The sequence below is a fragment of the Heptranchias perlo genome, chromosome 43, assembly GCF_035084215.1.
Source record: "Heptranchias perlo isolate sHepPer1 chromosome 43, sHepPer1.hap1, whole genome shotgun sequence".
Lineage (NCBI taxonomy): Eukaryota > Metazoa > Chordata > Chondrichthyes > Hexanchiformes > Hexanchidae > Heptranchias > Heptranchias perlo.
Window position 1 is genome coordinate 8,585,988 of NC_090367.1, and position 25,032 is coordinate 8,611,019.

Below are 25,032 nucleotides of genomic sequence, written 5' to 3' on the forward strand. Positions count from 1 at the left end.
TGTCTGAAAAGGTATTGAACTACTTGTTAAATAGGGACAACCATTCTGTGCCTGCAAGATCCCACAAACAGCAACGAGATAAATGACCAGCTCATCTGGTTTTGATGGTGTTGGTTGAGGGATAAATATTGGCCCCAGGACACCAGGGAGAACCCCCACCCCCCCCCTTGCTCTTCTGTCAGTAGTGATGTGGGGTCTTTAACGTCCACCTGAACAGGCAGACCGGGGTCTTCGATTACAGTCTCCTCCGAAAGATTATGGGCTCAACTCCTGGAGTGGGGCTCGAACCCACTGCCCTTTGTGTGAAGAAGTGCTTCCTGACATCGCCCCTGAACGGCCTAGCTCTAATTTTAAGGTTAGGCCCACCCCCACCAGAGGAAATAGTTTCTCTCTCTCTACCCTATCAAATCCTTTAATTATCTTAAACCCCTCGATTAGATCACCCCTTAATCTTCTACACTCGAGGGAATACAAGCCTCATCTCTGCAACCTGTCCTCGTAATTTAACCCTTTTAGCCCCGGTATCATTCTGGTGAATCTGCGCTGCACCCCCTCCAAGGCCGATATATCCTTCCTGAGGGGACGGTGCCCAGAACTGGACGCAGTGTCTCCAGATGGGGTCTGACCAGAGTCTGTACAGCTGTAATATAACTTCCTTCCCTTTGTATTCCAGCCTTCGAGATAAAGGCCAACATTCCATCGGCCTTTCTAATTATTTTGTTGTGCCTGTCCACTGGCTCTTTGTGATTTATGCACTTGGGCCCCTAAATCTCTCCGCTGCTCTAGAGTTCCTAGCTTCTCGTCATTTCGAAAACACTCTGTTCTGTCTTTCTCACTCCTGCTCTCTGGTCCTGGAGTCACTGAGGAAAATTTGGTGCCATCTGGACCACTGGCACTGCCCCTGTGAGCCACGCTGCTCCCAGTGTGCACAGCAGTGTCCCACCTGTCCCTGTCTCTGGTAAACAGTACTGTAATTCCAAGTCATTATTCAGTACGGGTGAGGTGGGGGCTTGACACCAGACCCCAGTCCTCCAGCCCCCTCACTGTACCAATCGTGATACTTCCCCACCACATGAGTGTTGTCTGAGTCACTCTGCTAATTGATTTTCACATTGTGGCCAGTTTCCCGCAGCCTGCTCGTGAGCACCAGCAGTTGGCTTTAGTCGCCTCTGAATTCATTCCACTCGCTGGACTTTCATCCTGTCCGCTGTTCGAAGCCAGGTCCCAGAGGTGAACAGCTTGTGTTTTAACAGCCTGCACCATCCAGTCCTGGAAGGGAGATTTCTATGTACAGATGTACTGCCACAAGACTGCAAGAGTGTGTGTGTGTGTGTTTACTCAGCCTTGAGCTCTCTCTGCCCCTATGGCTGAATACATTATGCAGATGAGAGTTATTGAACAAGACACTGAATATGTATAGAATCATAGAAAGGTTACAGCACGGAAGAAGGCCATTTGGCCCGTCGAGTCTGTACCGGCTCTATGCAAGAGCAGTCCAGCTAGTCCCACTGCCCCGCCCTTTCCTCGTGGCCCTGCAAATTTTTTCCTTTCAAGTACTTATCCAGTTCCCTTTTGAAGGCCATGATAGAATCTGCCTCCACCACCCCCTCGGGCAGTGCATTCCAGATCCTAACCACTCGCTGTGTAAAAAACAAAAAGTTTTTCCTCATGTCACCTTTGGTTCTTTTGCCAATCACCTTAAATCTATGCCCTCTGGTTCTTGACCCTTCCACCAATGGGAACAGTTTCTCTCTACTCTGTCCAGACCCTTCATGATTTTGAACACCTCGATCAAATCTCCTCTCAACCTTCTCTGTTCCAAGGGGAACAACCCCAGCTTCTCCAGTCTATCCACGTAACTAAAGTCCCTCACCCCTGGAATCATTCTCGTAAATCTCTTCTGCACCCTCTCAAAGGCCTTCACATCCTTCCTAAAGTGCGGTGCCCAGAACTGGACACACTACTCCAGTTGTGGTCGAACCAGTGTTTTATAAAGGTTCATTATGACTTCCTTGCTTTTGTACTCAATGCCTCTCTTTGTAAGTGGTAATACTGGCTTGTGACTCACACGACCTTTTCAACATTCTCATCCAGTGTCACGGCACAGTTACTGAGAATAACACTCCTGTGCACATATTGTACAAGGCCCAGTTATTGTAGTATAACACTCCTGTATATATTATACAGGGTCCTGTTACTGTGATATAACACTCCTGTATATATTATACAGGGTCCAGTTACTGTGATATAACACTCCTGTATATATTATACAGGGTCCTGTTACTGTGATATAACACTCCTGTATATATTATACAGGGTCCAGTTACTGTGATATAACACTCCTGTATATATATTATACAGGGTCCAGTTACTGTGGTATAACACTCCTGTATATATATTATACAGGGTCCAGTTACTGTGGTATAACACTCCTGTATATATATTATACAGGGTCCAGTTACTGTGATATAACACTCCCGTGTATATATTATACAGGGTCCAGTTACTGTGATATAACACTCCTGTGTATATATATTATACAGGGTCCAGTTACTGTGATATAACACTCCTGTATATATATTATACAGGGTCCTGTTACTGTGATATAACACTCCTGTATATATTATACAGGGTCCAGTTACTGTGATATAACACTCCTGTTTCCATATTATACAGGGTCCAGTTACTGTGATATAACACTCCTGTTTCCATATTATACCGGTTCCAGTTACAGTTACAGGCCTCATTGATGAATAAATCCTCAATCAAAACAGCTGTTAGTAGCAGCAGCAGTAGAAATGAGTATTTTAATGGGGTCAGTGATTATAGGCAGCGCCCCCCCCGCACCCTCGAGGCTCGATGGGCAAAGCCTAATCAGCTCATGGCAGCAAAAATATGGGCTCTCCTGTGTGAGAACATGTGTAAAATTAATAAAGGCTCCACAGCATATGGCTCGATCCAAACGTGTCCTGCTTGGGGCTGACTTTACAGCAAGAAGCTATAATCTAAGGCGCCTGTCTCCGACTGCGTTTCAAAACAAGCAGAAGCAAAAGTCATCGCAAGCGTACGCCTGTCGGGAGTGGAGCCTGCTCCCTAACAAGACAGCTGTGTGCCCTCTTCTGAAGGGTGATGAGATATCGTAGGGGTGCGGATGTGTTGGAACTTGAAAGGGAATGAGACGTGGCAGCTTTGTTTGAAGGTTTCTGACGTGAGCCTGTTTTGATCAGATGGGTTTAAAGATCCCTTTGTTCAGGGACTGAGAGAAGATTTTGTGCCTGCCTAAACACTGAGGCACATGACGTAAAGTGTTGTGGACCGTGATCGGGGGCAATGCGACTGCCCACTCTGATTGCCGATGCTCCTGTCGGATGCCTTTCGCTCTTTTTAAATGCCAGCCCACTGGCCAACACGCACTCCCGCCCCCCCTGTGTCCCCCTCTCACTTGCTGCCTCCCAGCACCTCCAAGCTGTGGCTTCCCTCTCCCCTCCCCCCCCCCCCACCCGGCCCCAGGCCTTCCGCATCCTGGCCAATTTCTGACATGAGCTTTGCTCTCGAGGCTTGGGGTGGGGGCCAAAGAGGCGGGGGGGGAAAGCAGAACGGGGGGTCGAGCACGTCTTCTGCGGCTTAACGTCTCATCCGAAAGGCGGCCCCTCCGACAATGCAGCACTCCCTCAGTACCGGCACTGGGAGTGTCGGCCTGGATTATGGGGCTCAAGGCTCTGGAGTGGGGCTCGAACCCACGACCTTCTGACTTAGAGGTGACGGGGATTTTGCTAATGAGCCGGACACTGGGTGAGTTTGTGTTTTGAAAGCTGAGTCTTCGGGAAGGGAGAGGACGGGCAAATGAATTTTGAAGCAGATGAGAGGCGATTCTTCTTTAAATAGGATTCCCGTAGCTCCCTTGCTGATTCAAAGGCAATGTGTTGCTGAGCCGTGCAGTGCAGGCAAGGCCCAGTCTCGGTCTGTGCTGAGTTTGCTGATCTTTGCTGGGCTGGAGGTCGAGGGGGCGACGGTTGCTTTCAGTTTATTCGGTATTCCTGTTCTCCCCTCCCGCCGACTTGACCGAGACTCACCTGCTTGTTCTTTCCCCTCCCTCCCTGTGCAGCCAAACGGTCGAGCAGCTGATGCAAGAGACGGGATGCAGCCTGGAGCATCCGTCGGCCACCAAATTCCGGAACCACGTGACGGAGGGGGACTGGGAAAAGGTAACGGAAGCGTCCGACCACCCACTGTCGGTTCTCCATTTGGATCAGTGTACATATAAAGCGAGCGCCACCACCTCAGGAGGTTGTGAGCCCGGGGTTTTCCGGCCGTTGGAGGGTTTGCCGAGCTCGCTGACAATAAATGTGCCTGAGGCCGGTGTTCACCATTGCCAGCGGTGGGCCCCTGTCTTAAATATCCTGCCACGCAAACTACAGAAACTGGGAATAATGCAGGCAGCAAAGGAGAGGCATTCAGAGACGGACCCCCTGTAAATTCTGACCCCCACCTCTCCCGCGGACCCCCTGTAAATCCTGACCCCCCGCTCCTGGGGGCCCCCTGTAAATCCTGACACCCTCCCGGGGACCCCCTGTAAATCCTAACCCCCTCCTGGGGACCCCCTCCCAGGGACCCCCTGTAAATCCTAACCCCCCGCTCCCGGGGACCCCCTGCAAGTCCTGGGAGTGTTTGATGGGACGGTGTAGAGGGAGCTTTACTCTGTATCTAACCTGTGCTGTGCCTTCCCTGGGACTATTTGATGGGTCAGTGAAGAGGGAGCTTTACTCTGTATCTAACCCGTGCTGTACCTGCCCTGGGAGTGTTTGATGGGACAGTGTAGAGGGAGCTTTACTCTGTAAGTAACCCGTGCTGTACCTGCCCTGGGAGTGTTTGATGGGTCAGTGTAGAGGGAGCTTTACTCTGTAAGTAACCCGTGCTGTACCTGCCCTGGGAGTGTTTGGGACAGTGTAGAGAGAGCTTTACTCTATATCTAACCTGTGCTGTTTATGCCCTGGGGTTGCTTGGTATGGGCGCTGGGTGCATACAGAGGGAAATAATTCCCTTCTGGTGCAGTGACTTCTTCCCCTTGCTGCCATCTCTTTCCGTACTGCTTGCTTTTGCTCAGTTACTTGCTGCTTGCTGGAGATGGGTCCAGATCGGTTAATAGAGTATTGTTCAGAGAGGACACTGCAGCCAGCTTTACCCTAGTCTGAGTCAGATAGATTTTGGTTGGGTAAGGGTATGAAGGGACATGGAGCAAAGGTGGGAAGTTGTGGTGCAGATCAGCCGTGATTTAATTGAACAGCAGAGCAGGCTCGAGGGGCTGAATGGCCTCCTCCTTCTGTTCCTTTGTTCCTATTCACGGGTCGAGCGCTTGACGATAAAACATAATGAGCAAGTGGTTAACCTTTGTGTGCTTGATGTGTCGGAAAGGGGAACAGTATGTGATATTTGGCACGCATATCGGGACGTTTATTCAACCTTGAGGGGCTGTGCGGGGAGTAGATGGACAGCGTGTGCTGACTGCAGTGTTTATCTTTTTTTTTATAGGCTGAAGCTGACCTCACTGAACTCAAGTCCTTGGTGCACTTGCCTCAGGCCATTGTGGTAAGGAGTGGGGGGGAGAGCATTGGGTGACCGAGAACACGGTCCATTTAACATTACGCTAATCGAGTTTGTTTTAACCCCGTGAGGAGGAGAAGTGACTGTCCATTCCCCCTGTGCGAGCTGCAGAGCTCCTCTGGCCACTCCAGGAGAAAGCACTGGCATTGTTTCCCAGGCTGAGACGGTGGGGCGTGTGTGTGTGCACGACGCTCCCACGCTTCAGGAGAGCTGCACTGCCCTCGGCGTGCTGGCACGTTGTACGATTCATCTTCCGTACGCCCTCGCTGCGTCGGTACTCCGATCCTGTCGCCGCCCCCCCCCCCCAACAAACCCGGCTCCTCCGACCTCAGCCACCGGTGGAAGGCGCAGGATGGCGGGCACCTCCCCTTTCACCGTGTGCCCGTGCCACCAGCCCCCAGAACACAGGGCCCCGCAGGGGTGGGGCAGCGCCAAGGTATCTGGGTGGGCCATCGCCGCAGCCGGCTGAGCGAGCGGGTGCTGAGAGGCGAGCTCTGGTCGCAGGAGGGGGAGAGACCCCCGAGCTTTCTCTGTTTAAAGTACCCTCCGAGCCACCGAGAGAGCACGGCATTGTACCAGCAGCTCAAAAGTTGCAGTTAAATTTGGCAGTACGTACTTCGAAGGCCCGGCCCCAGTGACCAACTGCGTCGGGGCGAGTATGTGCCATCATGTGGGCATATCGCCTCCTGCCCCTCCTGTTGCTCGATTGCCCAGCACGTGGTATGGGGAGGTAGTGCCACTCGCAAGCCTGCCTTTGCTGCTTCATGTGCCTCTCGACGCCCCATTTGTATCCACCATCTCTCTCTCTCTCTTTCCCCCTCCCTCTCTCTAACCTTCCCTTAAAACAATAAAGTTCTGATGCTGGGGTTACGGGTCACGTAGGTGGGCGTTTGCCCACTGGCCCCTCACTCCCAGTAGCCATTCTTCACCTGAGGCCCATCGTGGGGATTGTCGATGGGCCACCCGACCAAGAAGTGGGGGGGGCATCACAGCCCTGCCTGATCCTGCCCTTCCCGGCGCCCACCACCCAGATAGGACGAGAGAGATATAGGGGGGATCGCACCACCTGTCTCCCCTCCCTCACAGACCCAAAGGCTCGTGGCGGCTCGAACCCGGGGCCCTCCCGTCTACGGAACGGCGCGTCTGGCGGACCGTGGCTGCGGTCCTCCGCGGCTCGTGCAGTGGCGGCGGCGGGGGGGGCCCCCTTTAACACCCTGGTGCTTTCCACGCAGCGCATGAAGTTCCTGCTGCTGGAGCAGAAGTACATGGAGTTCCTGGACGACGGGAAGGTGCTCGAAGCCCTGCAGGTGCTCCGGTTCGAGCTGACGCCGCTGAAGTACAATACCGATCGAATACACGCTCTGAGCGGGTGAGTGAAAGGGGAACGGGGCCTCCGTAAACTCTGTAAAAGGGCCACTGCGTTCACAGCCAAACCACGCCTGGTTACGACCAGTTACAGGGCAATTAGCCTCCAATAAGTCTGCCCTTGTAAACAACAATAACAACCACCTGCATTTATATAGCGCCTTTAACATAGTAAAATGTCCCAAGGTGCTTCACAGCAGCGATTATCAAACAAAATTTGACACCGAGCCACAGAAGGAGATATTAGGACAGGTGACCAAAAGCTTGGTCAAAGAGGTAGGTTTTAAGGAGCGTCTTAAAGGAGGAGAGAGAGGCGGAGAGGTTTAGGGAGGGAATTCCAGAGCTTAGGGCCCAGGCAGCTGAAGGCACGGCCGCCAATGGTGGAGCGATGGAAATCAGGGATGAGCAAGAGGCCAGAATTGGAGGAGCGCAGAGATCTCGGAGGGTTGTAGGGGCTGGAGGAGGTTACGGAGATAGGGAGGGGGCAAGGGCCATGGAGGGATTTGAAAACGAGGATGAGAATTTTAAAATCGAGGCGTTGCTGAACCGGGAGCCGATGTAGGTCAGCGAGCACAGGGGGTGATGGGTGAACGGGACTCGGTGCGAGTTAGGATGTATGAGATGCAGGAAGTGTCTCCTTGGTATCACTCTCTCTCCCCTCTGTCAGCAGGTCGTGGGTTCGAGCTCCACCTCAGAGACTTGAGCCCCATAATCCAGGCTGACACTGAAGGAGTGCTGCACTGTCGGAGGTGCCGTCTTTCGGATGAGACATTAAACCGAGGCCCCCTCTGCCCTCTCAGGTGGATGTAAAAGATCCCATGGCACTATTGGAAGCAGAGCAGGGGAGTTCTCCCCAGTGTCTTTCTGGGTCTTTTCTACGATGCTTTTCTGCATTTTTCAGCTTCTGTATCTTAGGGCTCACTTCTGACAGTGATCTAACATCCTATGACCACGAGAATATCTCCACTAGCCCTGATATTTAGGTAAGCTTTCTGTTAATTACTTTAGAAAGAATGAACTTGCATTTATATAGCGCCTTTCACGACCTCAGGACGTCCCAAAGCGCTTTACAGCCAATGAAGTATTTTTGAAGTGTAGTCACTGTTGTGATGTAGGAAACTCGGCAACCAAATTTGCGCACAGCAAGATCCCACAAACAGCACCGTGATAATGACCAGATCATCTGTTTTTAGGTGTTGGTTTTTAGTTGCTCGAATTACTCTGCACCTCCACTGGATCTGTTCCCATTCTACTCAGAACCGCGGAGTATTTGGTCTTGCTCGAGACTTTGATTACTGAGCGAATTTGTTTAGCAATAGATAATCATTGATGGCTGCAATCCAGCTCCTCCACGAGGAGGAGGATTTGATCCTCAGACACAGACCGCCGCCCCCCACCCCATCCCATCACTGTGTGTGTGGGGGAATCACAGACACAGACCCCCGTCCCATCACTGTGTGTGTGGGGGAATCACAGACACAGACCCCCGTCCCATCACTGTGTGTGGGGGAATCACAGACACAGACCCCCCCCGTCACTGTGTGTGGGGGAATCACAGACACAGACCCCCCGTCCCATCACTGTGTGTGTGGGGGAATCACAGACACAGACCCCCGTCCCATCACTGTGTGTGGGGGGAATCACAGACACAGACCCCCGTCCCATCACTGTGTGTGTGGGGGAATCACAGACACAGACCCCCGTCCCATCACTGTGTGTGGGGGAATCACAGACACAGACCCCCGTCCCATCACTGTGTGTGGGGGAATCACAGACACAGACCCCCAGTCCCATCACTGTGTGTGGGGGAATCACAGACACAGACCCCCCCCGTCCCATCACTGTGTGTGGGGGAATCACAGACACAGACCCCCGTCCCATCACTGTGTGTGTGGGGGAATCACAGACACAGACCCCCGTCCCATCACTGTGTGTGGGGGAATCACAGACACAGACCCCCGTCCCATCACTGTGTGTGGGGGAATCACAGACACAGACCCCCCGTCCCGTCACTGTGTGTGGGGGAATCACAGACACAGACCCCCGTCCCATCACTGTGTGTGGGGGAATCACAGACACAGACCCCCGTCCCATCACTGTGTGTGTGGGGGAATCACAGACACAGACCCCCGTCCCATCACTGTGTGTGTGGGGGAATCACAGACACAGACCCCCGTCCCATCACTGTGTGTGGGGGAATCACAGACACAGACCCCCCGTCCCATCACTGTGTGTGAGGGAATCACAGACACAGACCCCCCCCGTCCCATCACTGTGTGTGGGGGAATCACAGACACAGACCCCCGTCCCATCACTGTGTGTGGGGGAATCACAGACACAGACCCCCGTCCCATCACTGTGTGTGGGGGAATCACAGACACAGACCCCCCGTCCCGTCACTGTGTGTGGGGGAATCACAGACACAGACCCCCGTCCCATCACTGTGTGTGGGGGAATCACAGACACAGACCCCTCCCCCCCCCCCCCCCCAATCCCATTACTGCGGGGCGTAACATTCCTGAGATTGACCCTGGAGCGAAACGCTGAGAATGCGGAGATCCGACAACAAGCGGGTGAACAGCCCCGCTGTGGCCGATGCTCACTACGCCATTCCTTGTATCCCTTGCCCTCGGTGGTGGGGAGGCCTGTGGGCAGTGCTGGGGAGATGGGGCCCAGTTTGAGTAAATGCCAGCTTCAGCCTTAAACCCACAAAATAGTATAATTTGAGAAAAATGGGTCCTCTGCTGTTTATCTCCTATTCTCACATCTGTGAAAGCGAATTATCTCCCGTCCCCCACCCACAAGAGTGGCTGCGGCTCATCACAGATATGCTTCCTGCACACCCACTGCCCACGCTGCAGTTCAGACGAGGCACTGAGGTTCATTGTCCTGGCTCTTAAGGGTTACGGAACCAAGGCGGGCAGATGGAGTTAAGATTCAGATCAGCCGCGGTCTAATTGAATGGCGGAACAGGCCCGAGGGGCTGAATGGCCTCCTCCTATTCCTATGTTCCTACCCAACTCGGAGATCGTCGACTACAACCGAGACTGTAACCTGAGAAATACTTCTTTTAAATGGATTCCTTTTTTTGGGTGGGCGAGAGAGAGAGAGAGAGAGAGAGAGAAGTGAACCTGCTTTCTCAGCTGTTACAGCCGCAGTCTGCTCAATATACAGAACAGAAGGTCTCAGCTTCCTGTCACTTGGGGGCACTCCAGTTGGCCCGAGCACCCCCGGGCGAGGCAGAAGGGCCAAAGCTCCAAGGTGACACACCTGACGATGGGCGTTTGGCAGCTCCGTGGCAGACAGGGCGAAGCTGAACCAGGCAGGGCCTGCACAACTCCAGGTCCCAGACAGCCGAGCTCACTAATGGAACCTGGAGGAGTCTGCCTAGAATCATAGAATGGTTACAGCACAGAAGGAGGCCATTCGTCCCTTCGAGCCCGTGCTGGCTCTTTGTAAGAGCTATCCAGTTGGACCCACTCCCCCGCTCTTTCCCCGTAGCCCTGCAAATTTTTTCCCTTCAAGTATTTATCTGATTCCTTTTTGAAAGTTACTATTGAATCTGCTTCCACCGCCCTTTCAGGCAGCGCATTCCAGATCATAACAACTCGCTGTGTTTAAAAAAAAAAGTTTTCCCTCGTCTCGCCTTTGGTTCTTTTGCCAGTTAACTTAAATCTGTGTCCTCTGGTTCTTGACCCTTCCGCCAATGGGAACAGTTTCTCTGTATTTATTTTATCTAAACCCTTCGTGATTTTGAACACTTCTATCGAATCATAGAAAAGTTACAGCATAGAAGGAGGCCATTCGGCCCATCGAGTCCACGCCGGCTCTAGGCAAGAGCAATCCAGCTAGTCCCACTCCCCCGCCCTTTCCCCTTAGCCCTGCACATTTTTTCCTTTCAAGTACTTATCCAGTTCCCTTTTGAAGGCCATGATTGAATCTGCCTCCACCACCCCCTCGGGCAGTGCATTCCAGATCACAACCACTCGCTGTGTAAAAAAAAAAGTTTTTCCTCATGTCACCTTTGGTTCTTTTGCCAATCATCTTAAATCTATGTCCTCTGGTTCTTGACCCTTCTGCCAATGGGAACAGTTTCTCTCTACTCTGTCCAGACCCTTCATGATTTTGAACACCTCTATCAAATCTCCTCTCAACCTTCTCTGTTCCAAGGAGAAAAACCCCAGCTTCTCCAGTCTATCCATGTAACTAAAGTCCCTCATCCCTGGAATCATTCTAGTAAATCTCTTCTGCATCCTCTCTAAGGCCTTCACATCTTTCCTAAACTGCGATGCCCAGAACTGGACACAATCCTCCAGTTGTGGCTCCCCTCATCCTTCTCTGCTCTAAGAAGAACAATCCCAGTCTCTCCAGGTAACTGAAGTCCCTCATCCCTGACACTAGATCTCGTAATCTTAAACCTGTCACTGGGAGGGACTGCGATCCTTCCCAATCAGCTCCTGATAACCCGGCAGGCCACTGCCCTGATTAATAGAGCCATTTGAGCTGCACAAGCAGTGGGAGGCATGGTGCGCTGTTCCAGCTGGTTTGGAGACAGGGCGAGGTCCCTGCACTGTGACTGCCAACCTGTGTCTGGGCTTTCTCGGCCTGGGTAAATGGGATTTGTTCCAACAGGGGGAAGAGAAGGTGCTCTTTATAAAAGGAAGACTTGCATTTATACAGCACCTTTACAACCTCAGGGCATCCCAAAGCACTTTACATTCAATGAAGTACTTTTGAAGTGTAGTCACTGTTGTAATGTAGGAAACGCAGCAGAAAATTTGAGCACAGCAAGATCCCACAAACAGCAATGTGATAATGTCCAGATCATCTGTTTTTAGTGATATTGGTTAAGGGATAAATATTTGCCAGAACTCCCCTGCTCTTCTTCCAGTAGTGGCCGTGGGATCTTCTTCATCCACCTGAGAGGGGCAGACGGGACCTCGGTTTAACGTCTTACCTCGAAAGACGGCACCTCTGACAGTGCAGCACTCCTTCAGTACTGCCACTGGGAGCGTCAGCCTGGATTATGGGGCTCAAGTCTCTGGAGTGGGGCTCGAACCCACGACCTTCTGACTAAGAGGCAAGAGAGAAATACCCACTGAGCCACAGCTCACACCTCATGGGCGAAACAGAAACCCTACAAGTGTAGAGTCCTCCGGAGCTTGGCTTGGAAACTCTTAAACAAGGTCTCTGCACCTCAGACACTCAGGTGAGAGAGAGAATCAATTGTCCTGCAACCCATTATTCACCCCCCAACTGTCTACCAAATGCCCCCCAGGTCTGAAGCCACCCCCCACCCAGGTAAATCCTGACCCATACCCACCACCACGGCTGGAGGCTGGAGCTCCCTGTTATATCTCAAAACCCCCCCCTCCTGGCCTCAACCAACAAACTGCCTCCCAGACTCTTCTCTTCCCCCATTATATTCACCCACTCCCTCCCAAGGCGCTACATGGCCTTTGAGGATAGGTTGAATGATGTCGATTGGAGCCATCAGGGACTTGAGCCCGTAATCCAGGCTGACACTCCCAGTGCCAGTACCGAGGGAGTGCTGCACTGTCGGAGGTGCCATCTTTCGGATGAGACGTTAAACCGAAGCCCCGTCTGCCCCTCTCAGGTGGATGTAAAAGATCCCACGGCCGCTATTGGAAGAAGAGCAGGGGGGGAGTTCTCCCCGGTGTCCTGGGCCAATATTTATCCCTCAACCAACATCACTAAAACAGATTATCTGGTCATCAACACATTGCTGTTTGTGGGATCTTGCTGTGTGCAAATTGGCTGCCGCGTTTCCTACATTACAACAGTGACTACACTTCAAAAGTACTTTATTGGCTATGAAGCGCTTTGGGACGTCCTGAGGTCGTGAAAGGCGCTATATAAATGCAAGTTCTTTCTCTTTCTGTTCTTTGTTACGGTCCGACGTGGAACTCTGGGGCAAGTCTGATGGACGCCAGGCTTCAGCAGCACCCTTGGGCAGCGCAAGCTGGGCAGAAAACTGCCTGAAGGGCCTTCACCCCTCCTTGAGCCTAAAGCCTTGATGACTGACACATGAGCACCATAAGTACTCCGAGTCACTGACCTGTAGATTCACCCATGGTGTGTTGATGAATATGTTCATCTGTACACAAGGTGGCGACGGGGTTGGGAGAGCGACTTCCGAAACGCGACCCCACAGCGCCACCTGCTGGCCAGAACCTGCCACTACATCGTGACAGTTGACATAGGAAAATTGAATGGGAAATGTTGACACTACAAATGGCAATGGGAAAAATTGACAGAAAAGGGTGACGACAGGAAGTAAGATTTGTGGGCAGGAAGTGCTAGAGAGAGAGGGTACAGAGGAGATTTACGAGGATGTTGCCAGGACTGGAGAATTTTAGCTATGAGGAAAGATTGGATAGGCTGGGGTTGTTTTCTTTGGAACAGAGAAGGCTGAGGGGAGATTTAATTGAGGTGTATAAAATTATGAACCCTAGGTAGAGTGAATAGGGAGGGCCTATTTCCCTTAGCAGAGAGGTCAATAACCAGGGGGCATAGATTTAAAGTAATTGGTAGAAGGATTAGAGGGGAGCTGAGGAGAAATTTTTACACCCAGAGTGTGGTGGGGGCCTGGAACTCACTGCCTGAAAGGGTGGGAGAGGCAGAAACCCTCAACTCATTTAAAAAGTACTCGGATGTGCACTCAAAGTGCCGTAAGTGGGATCAAGCTCTTTTTTGGCCAGCACAGACACGATGGACCAAATGGCCTCTGTCTTTGCTGTAAATTTCTGATTTCTATGCAAGGTTTTTTAATAAAATGTGGGTATTTCTACACAGTTCTGGTCTCCATATTATAGAAAGTATGTAGAGGCAATGGAGACGGTGCAGAAAAGATTCACAAGAATGATACCAGAACTGAGAGGATATAACTTATCAGGAAAGGCGGAACAGGCTGGGGCTCTTTTCTCTTTTTAAAAAAAAAAGGGAAGGCCGAGGGGTGACCTGATAGAGGCCTTCAAAATGATGAAAGGGTTCGATAGGGTAGACGTAAAGAAGATGTTTCCACTTGTGGGGGAGACCAGAATGAGAGGTCATAAATACAAAATAGTCGCTGATAAATCAGGAGAAACTTCTTTACCCAGAGAGTGGTGAGAATGTGGAACTCGCTCCCACAAGGAGTGGTTGAGGCGAATAGAACAGATACATTTAAGGGGAAGCTATAAACACATGAGGGAGAGAGGAATAGAAGGATATGCTGATAGGGTGAGATGAAGTAGGGAGGGAGGAGGCTTGTGTGGAGCATAAACACCAACATGGACCCGTTGGGCCGAATGGCCTGTTTCTGTGCTGTAGTTTCGATGTAACTCAATACATTTGCTTTGCTTTCCTGATCAGGTACCTGATGTGTAGCGATGCGGACGATCTCCGAGCGAAGGCAGAATGGGAAGGAAAGGGCAACATATCACGTACCAAGCTCCTGGATAAGCTTCACAGTAAGTCCAGCAAAGTCTCCCCCTTCATTGTCTCCTCTCCTCTCCTGAAGGTGCAGGGTGGCCATTGGATAGAGGACAGAAGCCAAACCTAAAGCTTGGATTGTAACCTTTAACGCTGCTTTCTAAATGGTGACTTGTTCTCAATGTCCCACCTCTCGAGGCTAGGGCAAGAAATGGTTCTTGCTAAAGGGATCAAAGTATCCTCTATCCCCTGGCCATAATGGTCCCATGTGAAACGTATCGGGCCGTCTCAGTCCAGCTCACAGTGGGCAAGGGCTCACTGCCCCTAATTTGGCACGAATTGCCAGCCTCACCAGGGATGGCTGGTGCGGGGAATGGAAAAAATTCTGCACTAGTGCTGGGGTGGGGGGTGTGATCGTCTCAGGCAGGGGCTGAGGCATGAGGTGGTAACAGTGCTTTACTCTGTATCTAACCCGTGCTGTACCTGCCCTGGGAGTGTTTGATGGGACAGTGTAGAGGGAGCTTTACTCTGTATCTAATCCGTGCTGTACCTGCCCTGGGAGTGTTTGATGGGACAGTGTAGAGGGAGCTTTACTCTGTATCTAATCCGTGCTGTACCTGCCCTGGGAGTGTTTGATGGGACAGTGTAGAGGGAGCTTTACTCTGTATCTAACCCTGTACCTGCCCTGGGAGTGTTTGATGGGACAGTGTAGAGGGAGCTTTACTCTGTATCTAACCCGTGCTGTACCTGCCCTGGGAGTGTTTGATGGGACAGTGTAGAGGGAGCTTTACTCTGTATCTAATCCGTGCTGTACCTGCCCTGGGAGTGTTTGATGGGACAGTGTAGAGGGAGCTTTACTCTGTATCTAACCCTGTACCTGCCCTGCGAGTGTTTGATGGGACAGTGTAGAGGGAGCTTTACTCTGTATCTAACCCTGTACCTGCCCTGGGAGTGTTTGATGGGACAGTGTAGAGGGAGCTTTACTCTGTATCTAACCCGTGCTGTACCTGCCCTGGGAGTGTTTGATGGGACAGTGTAGAGGGAGTGTTTTAAATGTTCTAGCATTCAGCCCGATCAGCACACATATTAAAAATGTTTTTCTGCTTTGTTTCTCCCCCTGAGGGCACTACCTCTTGCTGGGGATCAGGTTCCATGAGTATCAGCCACACCCAATACCTCATTCAAATAGCAATCATCATCCGTGAGCCCACAACTGTGTGTGTATCAACAGGCTATACAACTGCAGGAGGCATCACACTCAAACCTGATTCCCCCCTCGTGTCTCCCCTCCCTCTCTCCTACTCCAGTTTCCCGCTCCCCGCACCCCCCACCCCCCCCCCGTTAATGGATAAGAGCAGTAACATGAATCTCAAATAATTTTTCTGTTTCATAACCCAAACGCACTGAGACTGTCGAAAACTTAATTACCTATTATATACAATGCATTAACTCCAAACATTTATTTTCAGACAAGTAAGAATTTATTAAAAGAAGCTTGTATACAAGGGAAGCATATTCTGCACAATGGGCAGAATAACCTCTTCACCGAACAGAGGAAACAGTTAACTTTCATACAGTTAATTCAGTTACGCGCACCTGTCGTAGAATATGGGCGTACACGTACATTCTTTATTGGTTCAAGTGGTTAGTCAATCAAAATAGGGAACCCACCCTCTGGTTCCTCATGACTGCCTCGTGATTTTTGAACACAGGCCTGGGAAAGTGCCTTTCCCCTAAGAAACTGTCTTTATTATCAGTTCTGTACTCAGGTCTCAAGGCTGTGTGGTCATTCATTGCTGTTAGTCAGACAGTTATCTCATAAGCAGACAATAGCTCTTCTGTGTGTCTTTGGTGAGAACTAAAACATACATTCTTTCTATTATATTCAGCTGGTCAGCTAACATGGTCAACTTATCCATCATGCTTTTCAGCTTTATGGTTCAGGTGTATTAGAAAGTCAATTTGGTCAGGCATTTCTTTATGGTTTCCCACAAGACCAACTGTGGCTCCTCTGTCTCAGCCCAGACTGCGAATTGCGCAGGGAACCACGAACGCAGCCGTTCCAACTGGGGCACGTGTACAGCATCCCAAGGACTTCAATGGGCATCAACGAGCGCCCATGGGTGGAGGGGGAGTTTGGAGATGGGGGAGGAGGGGTTTGAACTATGAGCGCTAAACTGACGGCCCTTTTGTCCTTCTCCTTGAAGCGTACCTACCGCCCTCCGTCATGCTGCCTCCCCGTCGTTTGCAGACCCTGCTCCGACAAGCTGTGGAGTTACAGCGAGACCGGTGTCTCTACCACAACACCAAAGCAGACACTAACCTGGACTCCGTGTCACTGCTCATGGACCACGCCTGCAGCAGGTAACGTAACGGGCAGCGAGCGGACGGCTCCGGGGAAAGAAAGGCGGCAAGTCTCTCTATCCCCTGCCCCCCCCCCCCCCCCCCCCCCCGCGACACTGTAACCGGACGAGGGGTCTCTCCCCCCCCGACACTGTAACCGGACGAGGGGGGTCTCTTTCCCCCCCCCCCGACTCCGTAACCGGACGAGGGGTCTCTCCCCCCCCGACACTGTAACCGGACGAGGGGGGTCTCTTCCCCCCCCCCCGACTCCGTAACCGGACGAGGGGTCTCTTTCCCCCCCCCCCGACTCCGTAACCGGACGAGGGGTCTCTTTCCCCCCCCCCCCAACACTGTAACCGGACGAGGGGTCTCTTTCCCCCCCCCCCGACACTGGAACCGGATGAGGGGTCTCTCCCCCCGACACTGTAACCGGACGAGGGGTCTCTGATCCCGACACTGTAACCTGACAAGGGCTCTCTCCCCCACCCCCAACGCTGTAACCTGAGGAGGGGTCTCTTCCCCCCGACACTGTAACCGGACGAGGGGTCTCTTCCCCCCGACACTGTAACCTGACGAGGGGTCTCTTCCCCCCGACACTGTAACCTGACGAGGGGTCTCTTCCCCCCGACACTGTAACCTGACGAGGGGTCTCTTCCCCCCGACACTGTAACCTGACGAGGGATCTCTGCCCCCGACACTGTAACCTGACGAGGGGTCTCTCCCCCGACACTGTAACCTGACGAGGGGTCTCTCCCCCGACACTGTAACCTGACGAGGGGTCTCTCTCCCCCCGACACTGTAACCTGACGAGGGATCTCTGCCCCCGACACTGTAACCTGACGAGGGGTCTCTCCCCCCGACACTGTAACCTGACGAGGGGTCTCTCCCCCCGACACTGTAACCTGACGAGGGGTCTTTCCCCCCGACACTGTAACCTGACGAGGGGTCTCTCCCCCGACACTGTAACCTGACGAGGGGTCTCTCCCCCCGACACTGTAACCTGACGAGGGGTCTTTCCCCCCGACACTGTAACCTGACGAGGGGTCTCTCTCCCCCCGACACTGTAACCTGACGAGGGATCTCTGCCCCCGACACTGTAACCTGACGAGGGGTCTCTCCCCCGACACTGTAACCTGACGAGGGGTCTCTCCCCCGACACTGTAACCTGACGAGGGGTCTCTCCCCCGACACTGTAACCTGACGAGGGGTCTCTCCCCCGACACTGTAACCGGACGAGGGGTCTCTCCCCCGACACTGTAACCGGACGAGGGGTCTCTCCCCCCGACACTGCAACCGGACGAGGGGTCTCTTCCCCCCCGACACTGTAACCGGACGAGGGGTCTCTTCCCCCCGACACTGTAACCTGACGAGGGGTCTCTTCCCCCCGACACTGTAACCTGACGAGGGGTCTCTCCCCCTGACACTGTAACCTGACGAGGGGTCTCTTCCCCCCGACACTGTAACCTGACGAGGGGTCTCTCCACCCGACGCTCTAACCTGACGAGGGGTCTCTTCCACCCGACACTGTAACCTGACGAGGGGTCTTTCCCCCCGACACTGTAACCTGACGAGGGGTCTCTCCCCCCGACACCGTAACCGGATGAGTGGTCTCTCCCTCCGACACCGTAACCTGACGAGGGGTCTCTCCCTCCGACACTGTAACCTGACGAGGGGTCTCTCCCCCGACACTGTAACCTGACGAGGGGTCTCTCCCCCCGACACTGTAACCTGACGAGGGGTCTCCCCGATATGGTTACCTAATGCGGGATCTTCCTCTTCCTCTCTTTCCCCCATCCGCCTTCCATCTGCTGTTGTCACAGTCTGGGTGTTCACTCTCCGATTATCCCTAAGGCTGATTGTGTGGGGGTGGGAAGGAGAAGAGCTCGACGTCAAAGGCCGGGATTTTGTCCAGGGCGGTATCCTCCCCGGCAGTGGGTGGGTGGGTCGGGGACGGTGGTGGGGGGACTTCTGCCCATCCCCCCCGTCCTCCACCCTGCAGATGGAGCCTGCGCAGCTGCGAAATCGGGACCCTCGCCGCAGCACTGTTAGGGAGAAGAGCCAATTTAAAAGGGGCTGGAGCGCCCCCACTGGCGTAAGAGTGCAATTACAGCGTGACGTGTTTACATATGCAATACCCATTATAAATGCGGACGCGGGAATTGACAATGGAGAAAGATGATGGGAGGTGGGGTGCGGGGGAGAGGTTTTTAATATCAAAAGTTCTTTTTTGCTTCTCAATGACACTTATCTCTCCTGTTGTGACAGCCCTTGTTAACCTCAATTGATTGCTGGCTGGGATTTGATAAGAATTGTATATCCTGCGTGTAGACGCAGCTTTCAGTGGCGTGGGCCGCAGCCAGCTTCACGAGGTGTGTGGTGTTGAGATAAAACGTCCCCCGGGGGGGGTAGGGGGTGGCGAAGAGCCTGAAACCTCCTTTGATTGTGTGTGCCTGCTGTTTTATTCCGACTCCACAGGAGGCAGTTTCCCTGCTACACCCGGCAGATTCTCACCGAGCACTGCAACGAGGTGTGGTTCTGCAAGTTCTCCAACGACAGCACGAAACTGGCGACGGGATCGAAGGACAACGCGGTCATCATCTGGCAGGTCGATCCGGTGAGTTTACAAGCCTTGCCGCTCGGAGAGAGCCGCAGGCCACCTCCCCGCTGCAGCACGGCTCTCTCCGCTCGACTGTTTTCCCCACTCGACGGCTTGTGGGCTGACTCACCAGAACGGCTGTGAGCCCAGACACTGAGCATCCGCAGGCTGTTCAGCACCTGGCAACGTGCCCACTGCACTGCCCCAATGAGATGCTGCAGCTGAATACAAGGAGCTTTACTCTGTATCTAACCCGTGCTGTACCTGCCCTGGGAGTGTTTGATGGGACAGTGTAGAGGGAGCTTTACTCTGTATCTAACCCGTGTTGTACCTGCCCTGGGAGTGTTTGATGGGACAGTGTAGAGGGAGCTTTACTCTGTACCTAACCCGTGCTGTACCTGCCCTGGGAGTGTTTGATGGGACAGTGTAGAGGGAGCTTTACTCTGTACCTAACCCGTGCTGTATCTGCCCTGGGAGTGTTTGATGGGACAGTGTAGAGGGAGCTTTACTCTGTATCTAACCCGTGCTGTACCTGCCCTGGGAGTGTTTGATGGGACAGTGTAGAGGGAGCTTTACTTTGTATCTAACCCGTGCTGTTCCTTCCCCTGGGAGTGTTTGATGGGACAGTGTAGAGGGTGCTTTACTCTGTATCTAACCCTGTACCTGCCCTGGGAATGTTCGATGGGACAGTGTAGAGGGAGCTTTACTCTGTATCTAACCCATGCTGTACCTGCCCTGGGAGTGTTTGATGGGACAGTGTAGAGGGAGCTTTACTCTGTATCTAACCCTGTACCTGCCCTGGGAGTGTTCGATGGGACAGTGTAGAGGGAGCTTTACCCTGTATCTAACCCGTACTGTACCTGCTCATGGGTTCAGTTTGCTCCCAGCCCTGTTCCATCTTGTAGAGGCCACTTCTGACCCAGAACTGGTCCCAGTGTTCTGGGATCCTTAACCCTGACCTCGGACCCCATCTCTCCAGCCTTACAATTACCTCCCTTGTCTGACTAATCCTGTACTCTGCTGGCACTTGGCACTAGGAGTCATTCCGCGATGCCTGCCTTCGAGGCCCTGCTCTTCAACCTCTCTCCCGAAATCTTTGCAGCCACCATCTCTTAACCTTGGCACCTGGTAGAGAACTCACCGTTCGGAACTTTGTGGCAGCTACAAGAGCACGTGCCTCTTCCCTTCCCAAACTCCGCTGATCTGAGCTGTGGTCGCTTGAATTAGGAGATCAGCACACGAGAGCGCCCTCCTTCAGTGATACAAACCCTCCCAAACTCTCCGTTCCACTGACTCTTGTACCTCCCCCTTTCTTCTCCCCACCATTGGCGGCCGTGCCTTCAGCCGACTAAGCCCAATGCTTTGGAATTCCCTCCCTAAACCCCTCCACCTCTCTCTCCCCTGTAAAACTTACCTCTTTGATGAATGCGTTGATCACCCTCCTAATCACTTTCTCTCTTTGGCTCAGCGTCCAATTCTCACCACACCTCCGTTAAGCATCTGAGGTTATTTTATCTGTGTTCAAGGCCCTACATAAGTCCCGATTGTTACCAAGTTAATCGAAAAGCATAGAGCGCAGAGTATCGCCAGTGTCTTGGGCAGGTGAGAACGGAGTAACTGCAGTATTGTACCTGTCTCTATCCCCTCTCCCTCTCTCTCCCCTCTCCCTCCCTCCCTCTCTCTCTCTGGAGCTGACTGGCTTGCTTTGCATCGTGACCCCCCAGCACCCAAACGGGCTGGAGACCCAGGCAGCTTTCTTCTCAGGAAGTTCAAGAAGTCAGATATTGAAATTCCAGTGTTTACCAGCTTGCTGTTGTGTTGCTTGTGCACTTTGCATGCATGACCTGCTCCGTATCTGGCATTACCTCCCCAGTGATCTCTCTCTCTCTCTCTCTCTCTCTCTCTCAGGAAACGCACCAGCTGAAATTACTCAAGACATTGGAAGGTCACACGTACGGAGTGTCGTATCTCGTGTGGAGCCCGGACGATACATACTTAATCGCCTGCGGTCCCGACGATTGCTCTGAACTCTGGCTTTGGCACGTGCAGGTACGCTGGGGAGTCCTGGGCACAATGTAACCCCCCCCACCAACCCATCACGTTCTTTGCCCTCCCTCCAACCCCTCTAGTTGTGAGCCTCGTATCACCTTCACGTCACTGGTTTTGTCCCCTTCCCTTGCCTGAATGCGCCACCGCGAGCCGGGCACCGGCTGCCCTCCGCCTACCTCGCACAGGTGGCCATGCGCCTTGTAAGCCTAGGTGGTGAGCGGTGGCAGGCTATTTAACTACGGGGGGCATCATAGCTCCTCCTGTCCTGATTCCACATTCCTGTACTTGCACGTCTCACTCTCATCCACCCATTAGTCCCACTCCCCCCTGCTCTTCTCTCGCAGCCCTGTAAATTTTTCCTTTAAGTATTTATCCAGTTCCCTTTTCAAAATTGCTATTGAATCTGCTTCCACCGCCCTTTCAGGCAGCGCATTCCAGATCATAACAACTCGCTGCGTAAAAAAAATTCCCCTCATCTCCCCCCTCTGGCTCTTTTGCCAATTATCTTAAATTTGTGTCCTCTGGTTACCGACCCTCCCGCCATTGGAAACAGTTAAAAGCTGCTGGATTTTCGTAAAAACCCAATTGGTTCATTGATGCCCACCAGGGGAAGGGAACGCGTCATCTTCACCTGGTCTGGGCCCACACAGGACTCCAGTCCCACACTACGCAGTTGACTCAGTGCCCTCTGAAGCGGCCCAGCGAGCAATCTCTGCAAGAAGGCCAGCTCGGGATCGGTTTGATGCGTACCAGGGGGTTGGGGCAGCCGTGGCATGCAACGGGCTGAATGGCCTCGCCTCGTTCTGGGGTGGGGTGGGGTGGAGCGGGCCTGGGGCAGGGTCGGGCCTTGGGGTGGGGGGGGGGGGGGGGGGAGGGGAGCGGGCAGGGTCGGGCCTGAAAGCCACCTCTTGTGTGATCGACGACGCTGTCTCCCACAGACGGGGGAACTAAGGACCAAAATGAGCCAGTCGCACGAGGACAGCCTGACGTGTGCCGCGTGGAATCCAGACGGAAAGCGGTTCGTTACCGGAGGGCAGCGAGGGCAGTTCTACCAGTGTGTGAGTAACCGGCACGGTGGCAGGCACTGTAAACTCGGGGGGGGGGAATGGTTGGGGATAGAAAGAGGGGGCACACGCTCCCTGGGTACCCCAGTATCAAACCGCCCATGCAGGCAGAAAGGTTCCAGATCCAGGCTGAGCTATCCGACCCCGAGCACCGCACCGGCAGCCTGGCTTCCCCGCTCTTGCTCTCCATCCACCCCCCAGCCCCAATTGGAAAGCGTGGACGCCGGGTGAGAAAATCCCGGGCTTGGCTGCGATGCCTCTGTTGTCGAATATCCAGATACCCTGGCCGCTCAAGGCAGAGCTTCGGGCGGGGAGTGGAGGGGATGAGGGCGCCCCATGTCCGTGCAGCCGTACCCGGGAGGCAGTCCTCCCGGTGGGGAGGGGGGAGGAGACAAATAAGGGAGCAGGGCAAGGGGGATTGCGATTTTTAAAAAAAAATGATTCTCGCAGGCAACAAGAGTGCACAGCACTTGGGAACGTCGGGATAGGGCAGTGGGGTAACCGATTTGACTTTCTCCCCTCTCTCCCTTTTCTCTCCCCCTTCCCTCCGTACCCCCCCCCCCCCCCCAAATCCAAGAATTCTATTGGATATGTTATCTCAGAAGGCTGAGCAAGAGGCAAAGTCCGTCCCATCAGAGGGAAGGGGGGAGCAGGGTGAGACGCAGCAATCCCCAGACGTTAACGAATCTGTCTGGACCGAGCCCTGGGTGCTGATCGACTTGGGGTGGGCGGGGCAAGAGAGAGAGACAAGCAGTGGGTGCGTCTACGACCTTGACAGTGCTAACCGTCCCATGCTTGCTCTTTCAACTCTGCCCAGGACCTGGACGGTAACGTGCTGGACTCGTGGGAAGGCGTCCGGGTGCAGTGTCTGTGGTGTCTGAACGACGGGAAAACAATCCTGGCCTCGGATACCCACCAGCGGATACGAGGATACAATTTCGAGGAGCTGACCGACCGCAACATGTGAGAGCTTTTCTTATTAATGTCAAATCCCAAGGCTTTTCAGGTTTAAATCAGAAACTACACAAACCAGGAACGAACTCCCATTTATATGGCACCCTTCACAACCTCAGCACGTCCCAAAACGCTTTATAGACAAAGTACTTTTGAAGCGTAGGCACTGTTGTAATGTAGGAAACGCAGCAGCCAATTTACGCACAGCAAGATCCCACAAACAGCAATGTGATAAATGACCAGATAATCTGTTTTAGTGATGTTGGTTGAGGGATAAATATTGGCCCCAGGACACCGGGGAGAACTCCCCCCTGCTCTTCTTCCAATAGTGGCCGTGGGATCTTTTACATCCACCTGAGAGGGGCAGACGGGGCCTCGGTTTAACGTCTCATCCGAAAGACGGCACCTCCGACAGTGCAGCACTCCCTCAGTACTGGCACTGGGAGTGTCGGCCTGGGTTATGGGGTGGGGCTCGAACCCACGACCTTCTGAGTCGGAGGGCAGAGAGATACGCACTGAGCCAAGCTGACTGAAACAGCTGCAGTTCGAAACTTTCATGGTGCGAGACTTGGACAGGAAGTTCTTGTCCTCAATGATGCCATTGTCGTCTCGATGTTTTTTATTTTAAAAGTCTCAATTGAGTCAAAAGGTCCACACTGTCCCATCAAACACCCCCAGGGCAGGTACAGCACGGGTTAGATACAGAGTAAAGCTCCCTCGACACTGTCCCATCAAACACCCCCAGGGCAGGTACAGCACGGGTTAGATACAGAGTAAAGTTCCCTCTACACTGTCCCATCAAACACTCCCAGGGATGGTACAGCACAGGTTAGATACAGAGTAAAGCTCCCTCTACACTGTCCCGTCAAACACTCCCAGGGCAGGTACAGCACGGGTTAGATGCAGAGTAAAGCTCCCTCCACACTGTCCTGTCAAACACTCCCAGGGCAGGTACAGCACAGGTTAGATACAGAGTAAAGCTCCCTCTCCACTATCTGAACAGTGTGCCTCCCCCCTAGAAGACTGCCCCTCTGAATTTCCGCATTCTGTTTTCCCGTGTGCCAAACGAGTGGGAGTTTCGTGCTCACGCGGAGGTGTATTGAAACTGACCGAACCTGACTTTGACAACCAACAGACGAGACTCTCCGCCCAACAGGCTGGATTAAAATCCCAAGGTGAGAGGACAGTGTTTAAATCACATTGCTCCCTGACAGCCATGAGCAGTTGAGCAAAGAGGCTACAAGTAAATGATACAACCCTGCGGTATTATACTCCGACTGGTGCGGTTCGGTACACACCAGGAGCTGAAGTGTCCTGGTCACGGTTGTGGGAACAGCTTTAGCACCTTGGGAGGTTTCACCAAGTTAAAGATGCGACATAAATGCAGAATTAAAATGCGGGAGATGCTCAGTAACTCGGGCAGCACCTGTGGAGAAAGAAACAGAGTTAACGTTTCAGGTCGCTGACCTTTCGTCAGAACTGGAAGATGTTATAGAGTTAATGTTTTTAAGCAAGTACAGAGCCGAGGGAAAGGAGGAACAAAAGGGAAGGTCTGCGATACGGTAGGGGGCAAGGGTGAAACAGAAAGCAATGAAGGTGAACAAGGTAAGAGAGACAAATGGAAAC

At 53.0% G+C, this 25,032-nt stretch overlaps 1 protein-coding gene across 1 annotated transcript in view; it reads left to right on the top strand.

The window, feature by feature from the left end:
- The window catches only part of LOC137306488 (WD repeat-containing protein 26-like), a 53,395-nt gene that overhangs the window by 16,156 nt on the left and 12,207 nt on the right, over window positions 1-25,032 (top strand). The window contains exons 2-10 of the mRNA XM_067975748.1: window positions 4,106-4,205; window positions 5,530-5,586; window positions 6,834-6,970; window positions 14,341-14,438; window positions 16,608-16,764; window positions 19,219-19,357; window positions 21,248-21,388; window positions 22,327-22,446; window positions 23,270-23,415. Of these exons, the coding sequence (XP_067831849.1) occupies window positions 4,106-4,205; window positions 5,530-5,586; window positions 6,834-6,970; window positions 14,341-14,438; window positions 16,608-16,764; window positions 19,219-19,357; window positions 21,248-21,388; window positions 22,327-22,446; window positions 23,270-23,415 (1,095 nt within the window). The remainder of the gene's footprint in view (window positions 1-4,105; window positions 4,206-5,529; window positions 5,587-6,833; window positions 6,971-14,340; window positions 14,439-16,607; window positions 16,765-19,218; window positions 19,358-21,247; window positions 21,389-22,326; window positions 22,447-23,269; window positions 23,416-25,032) is intronic.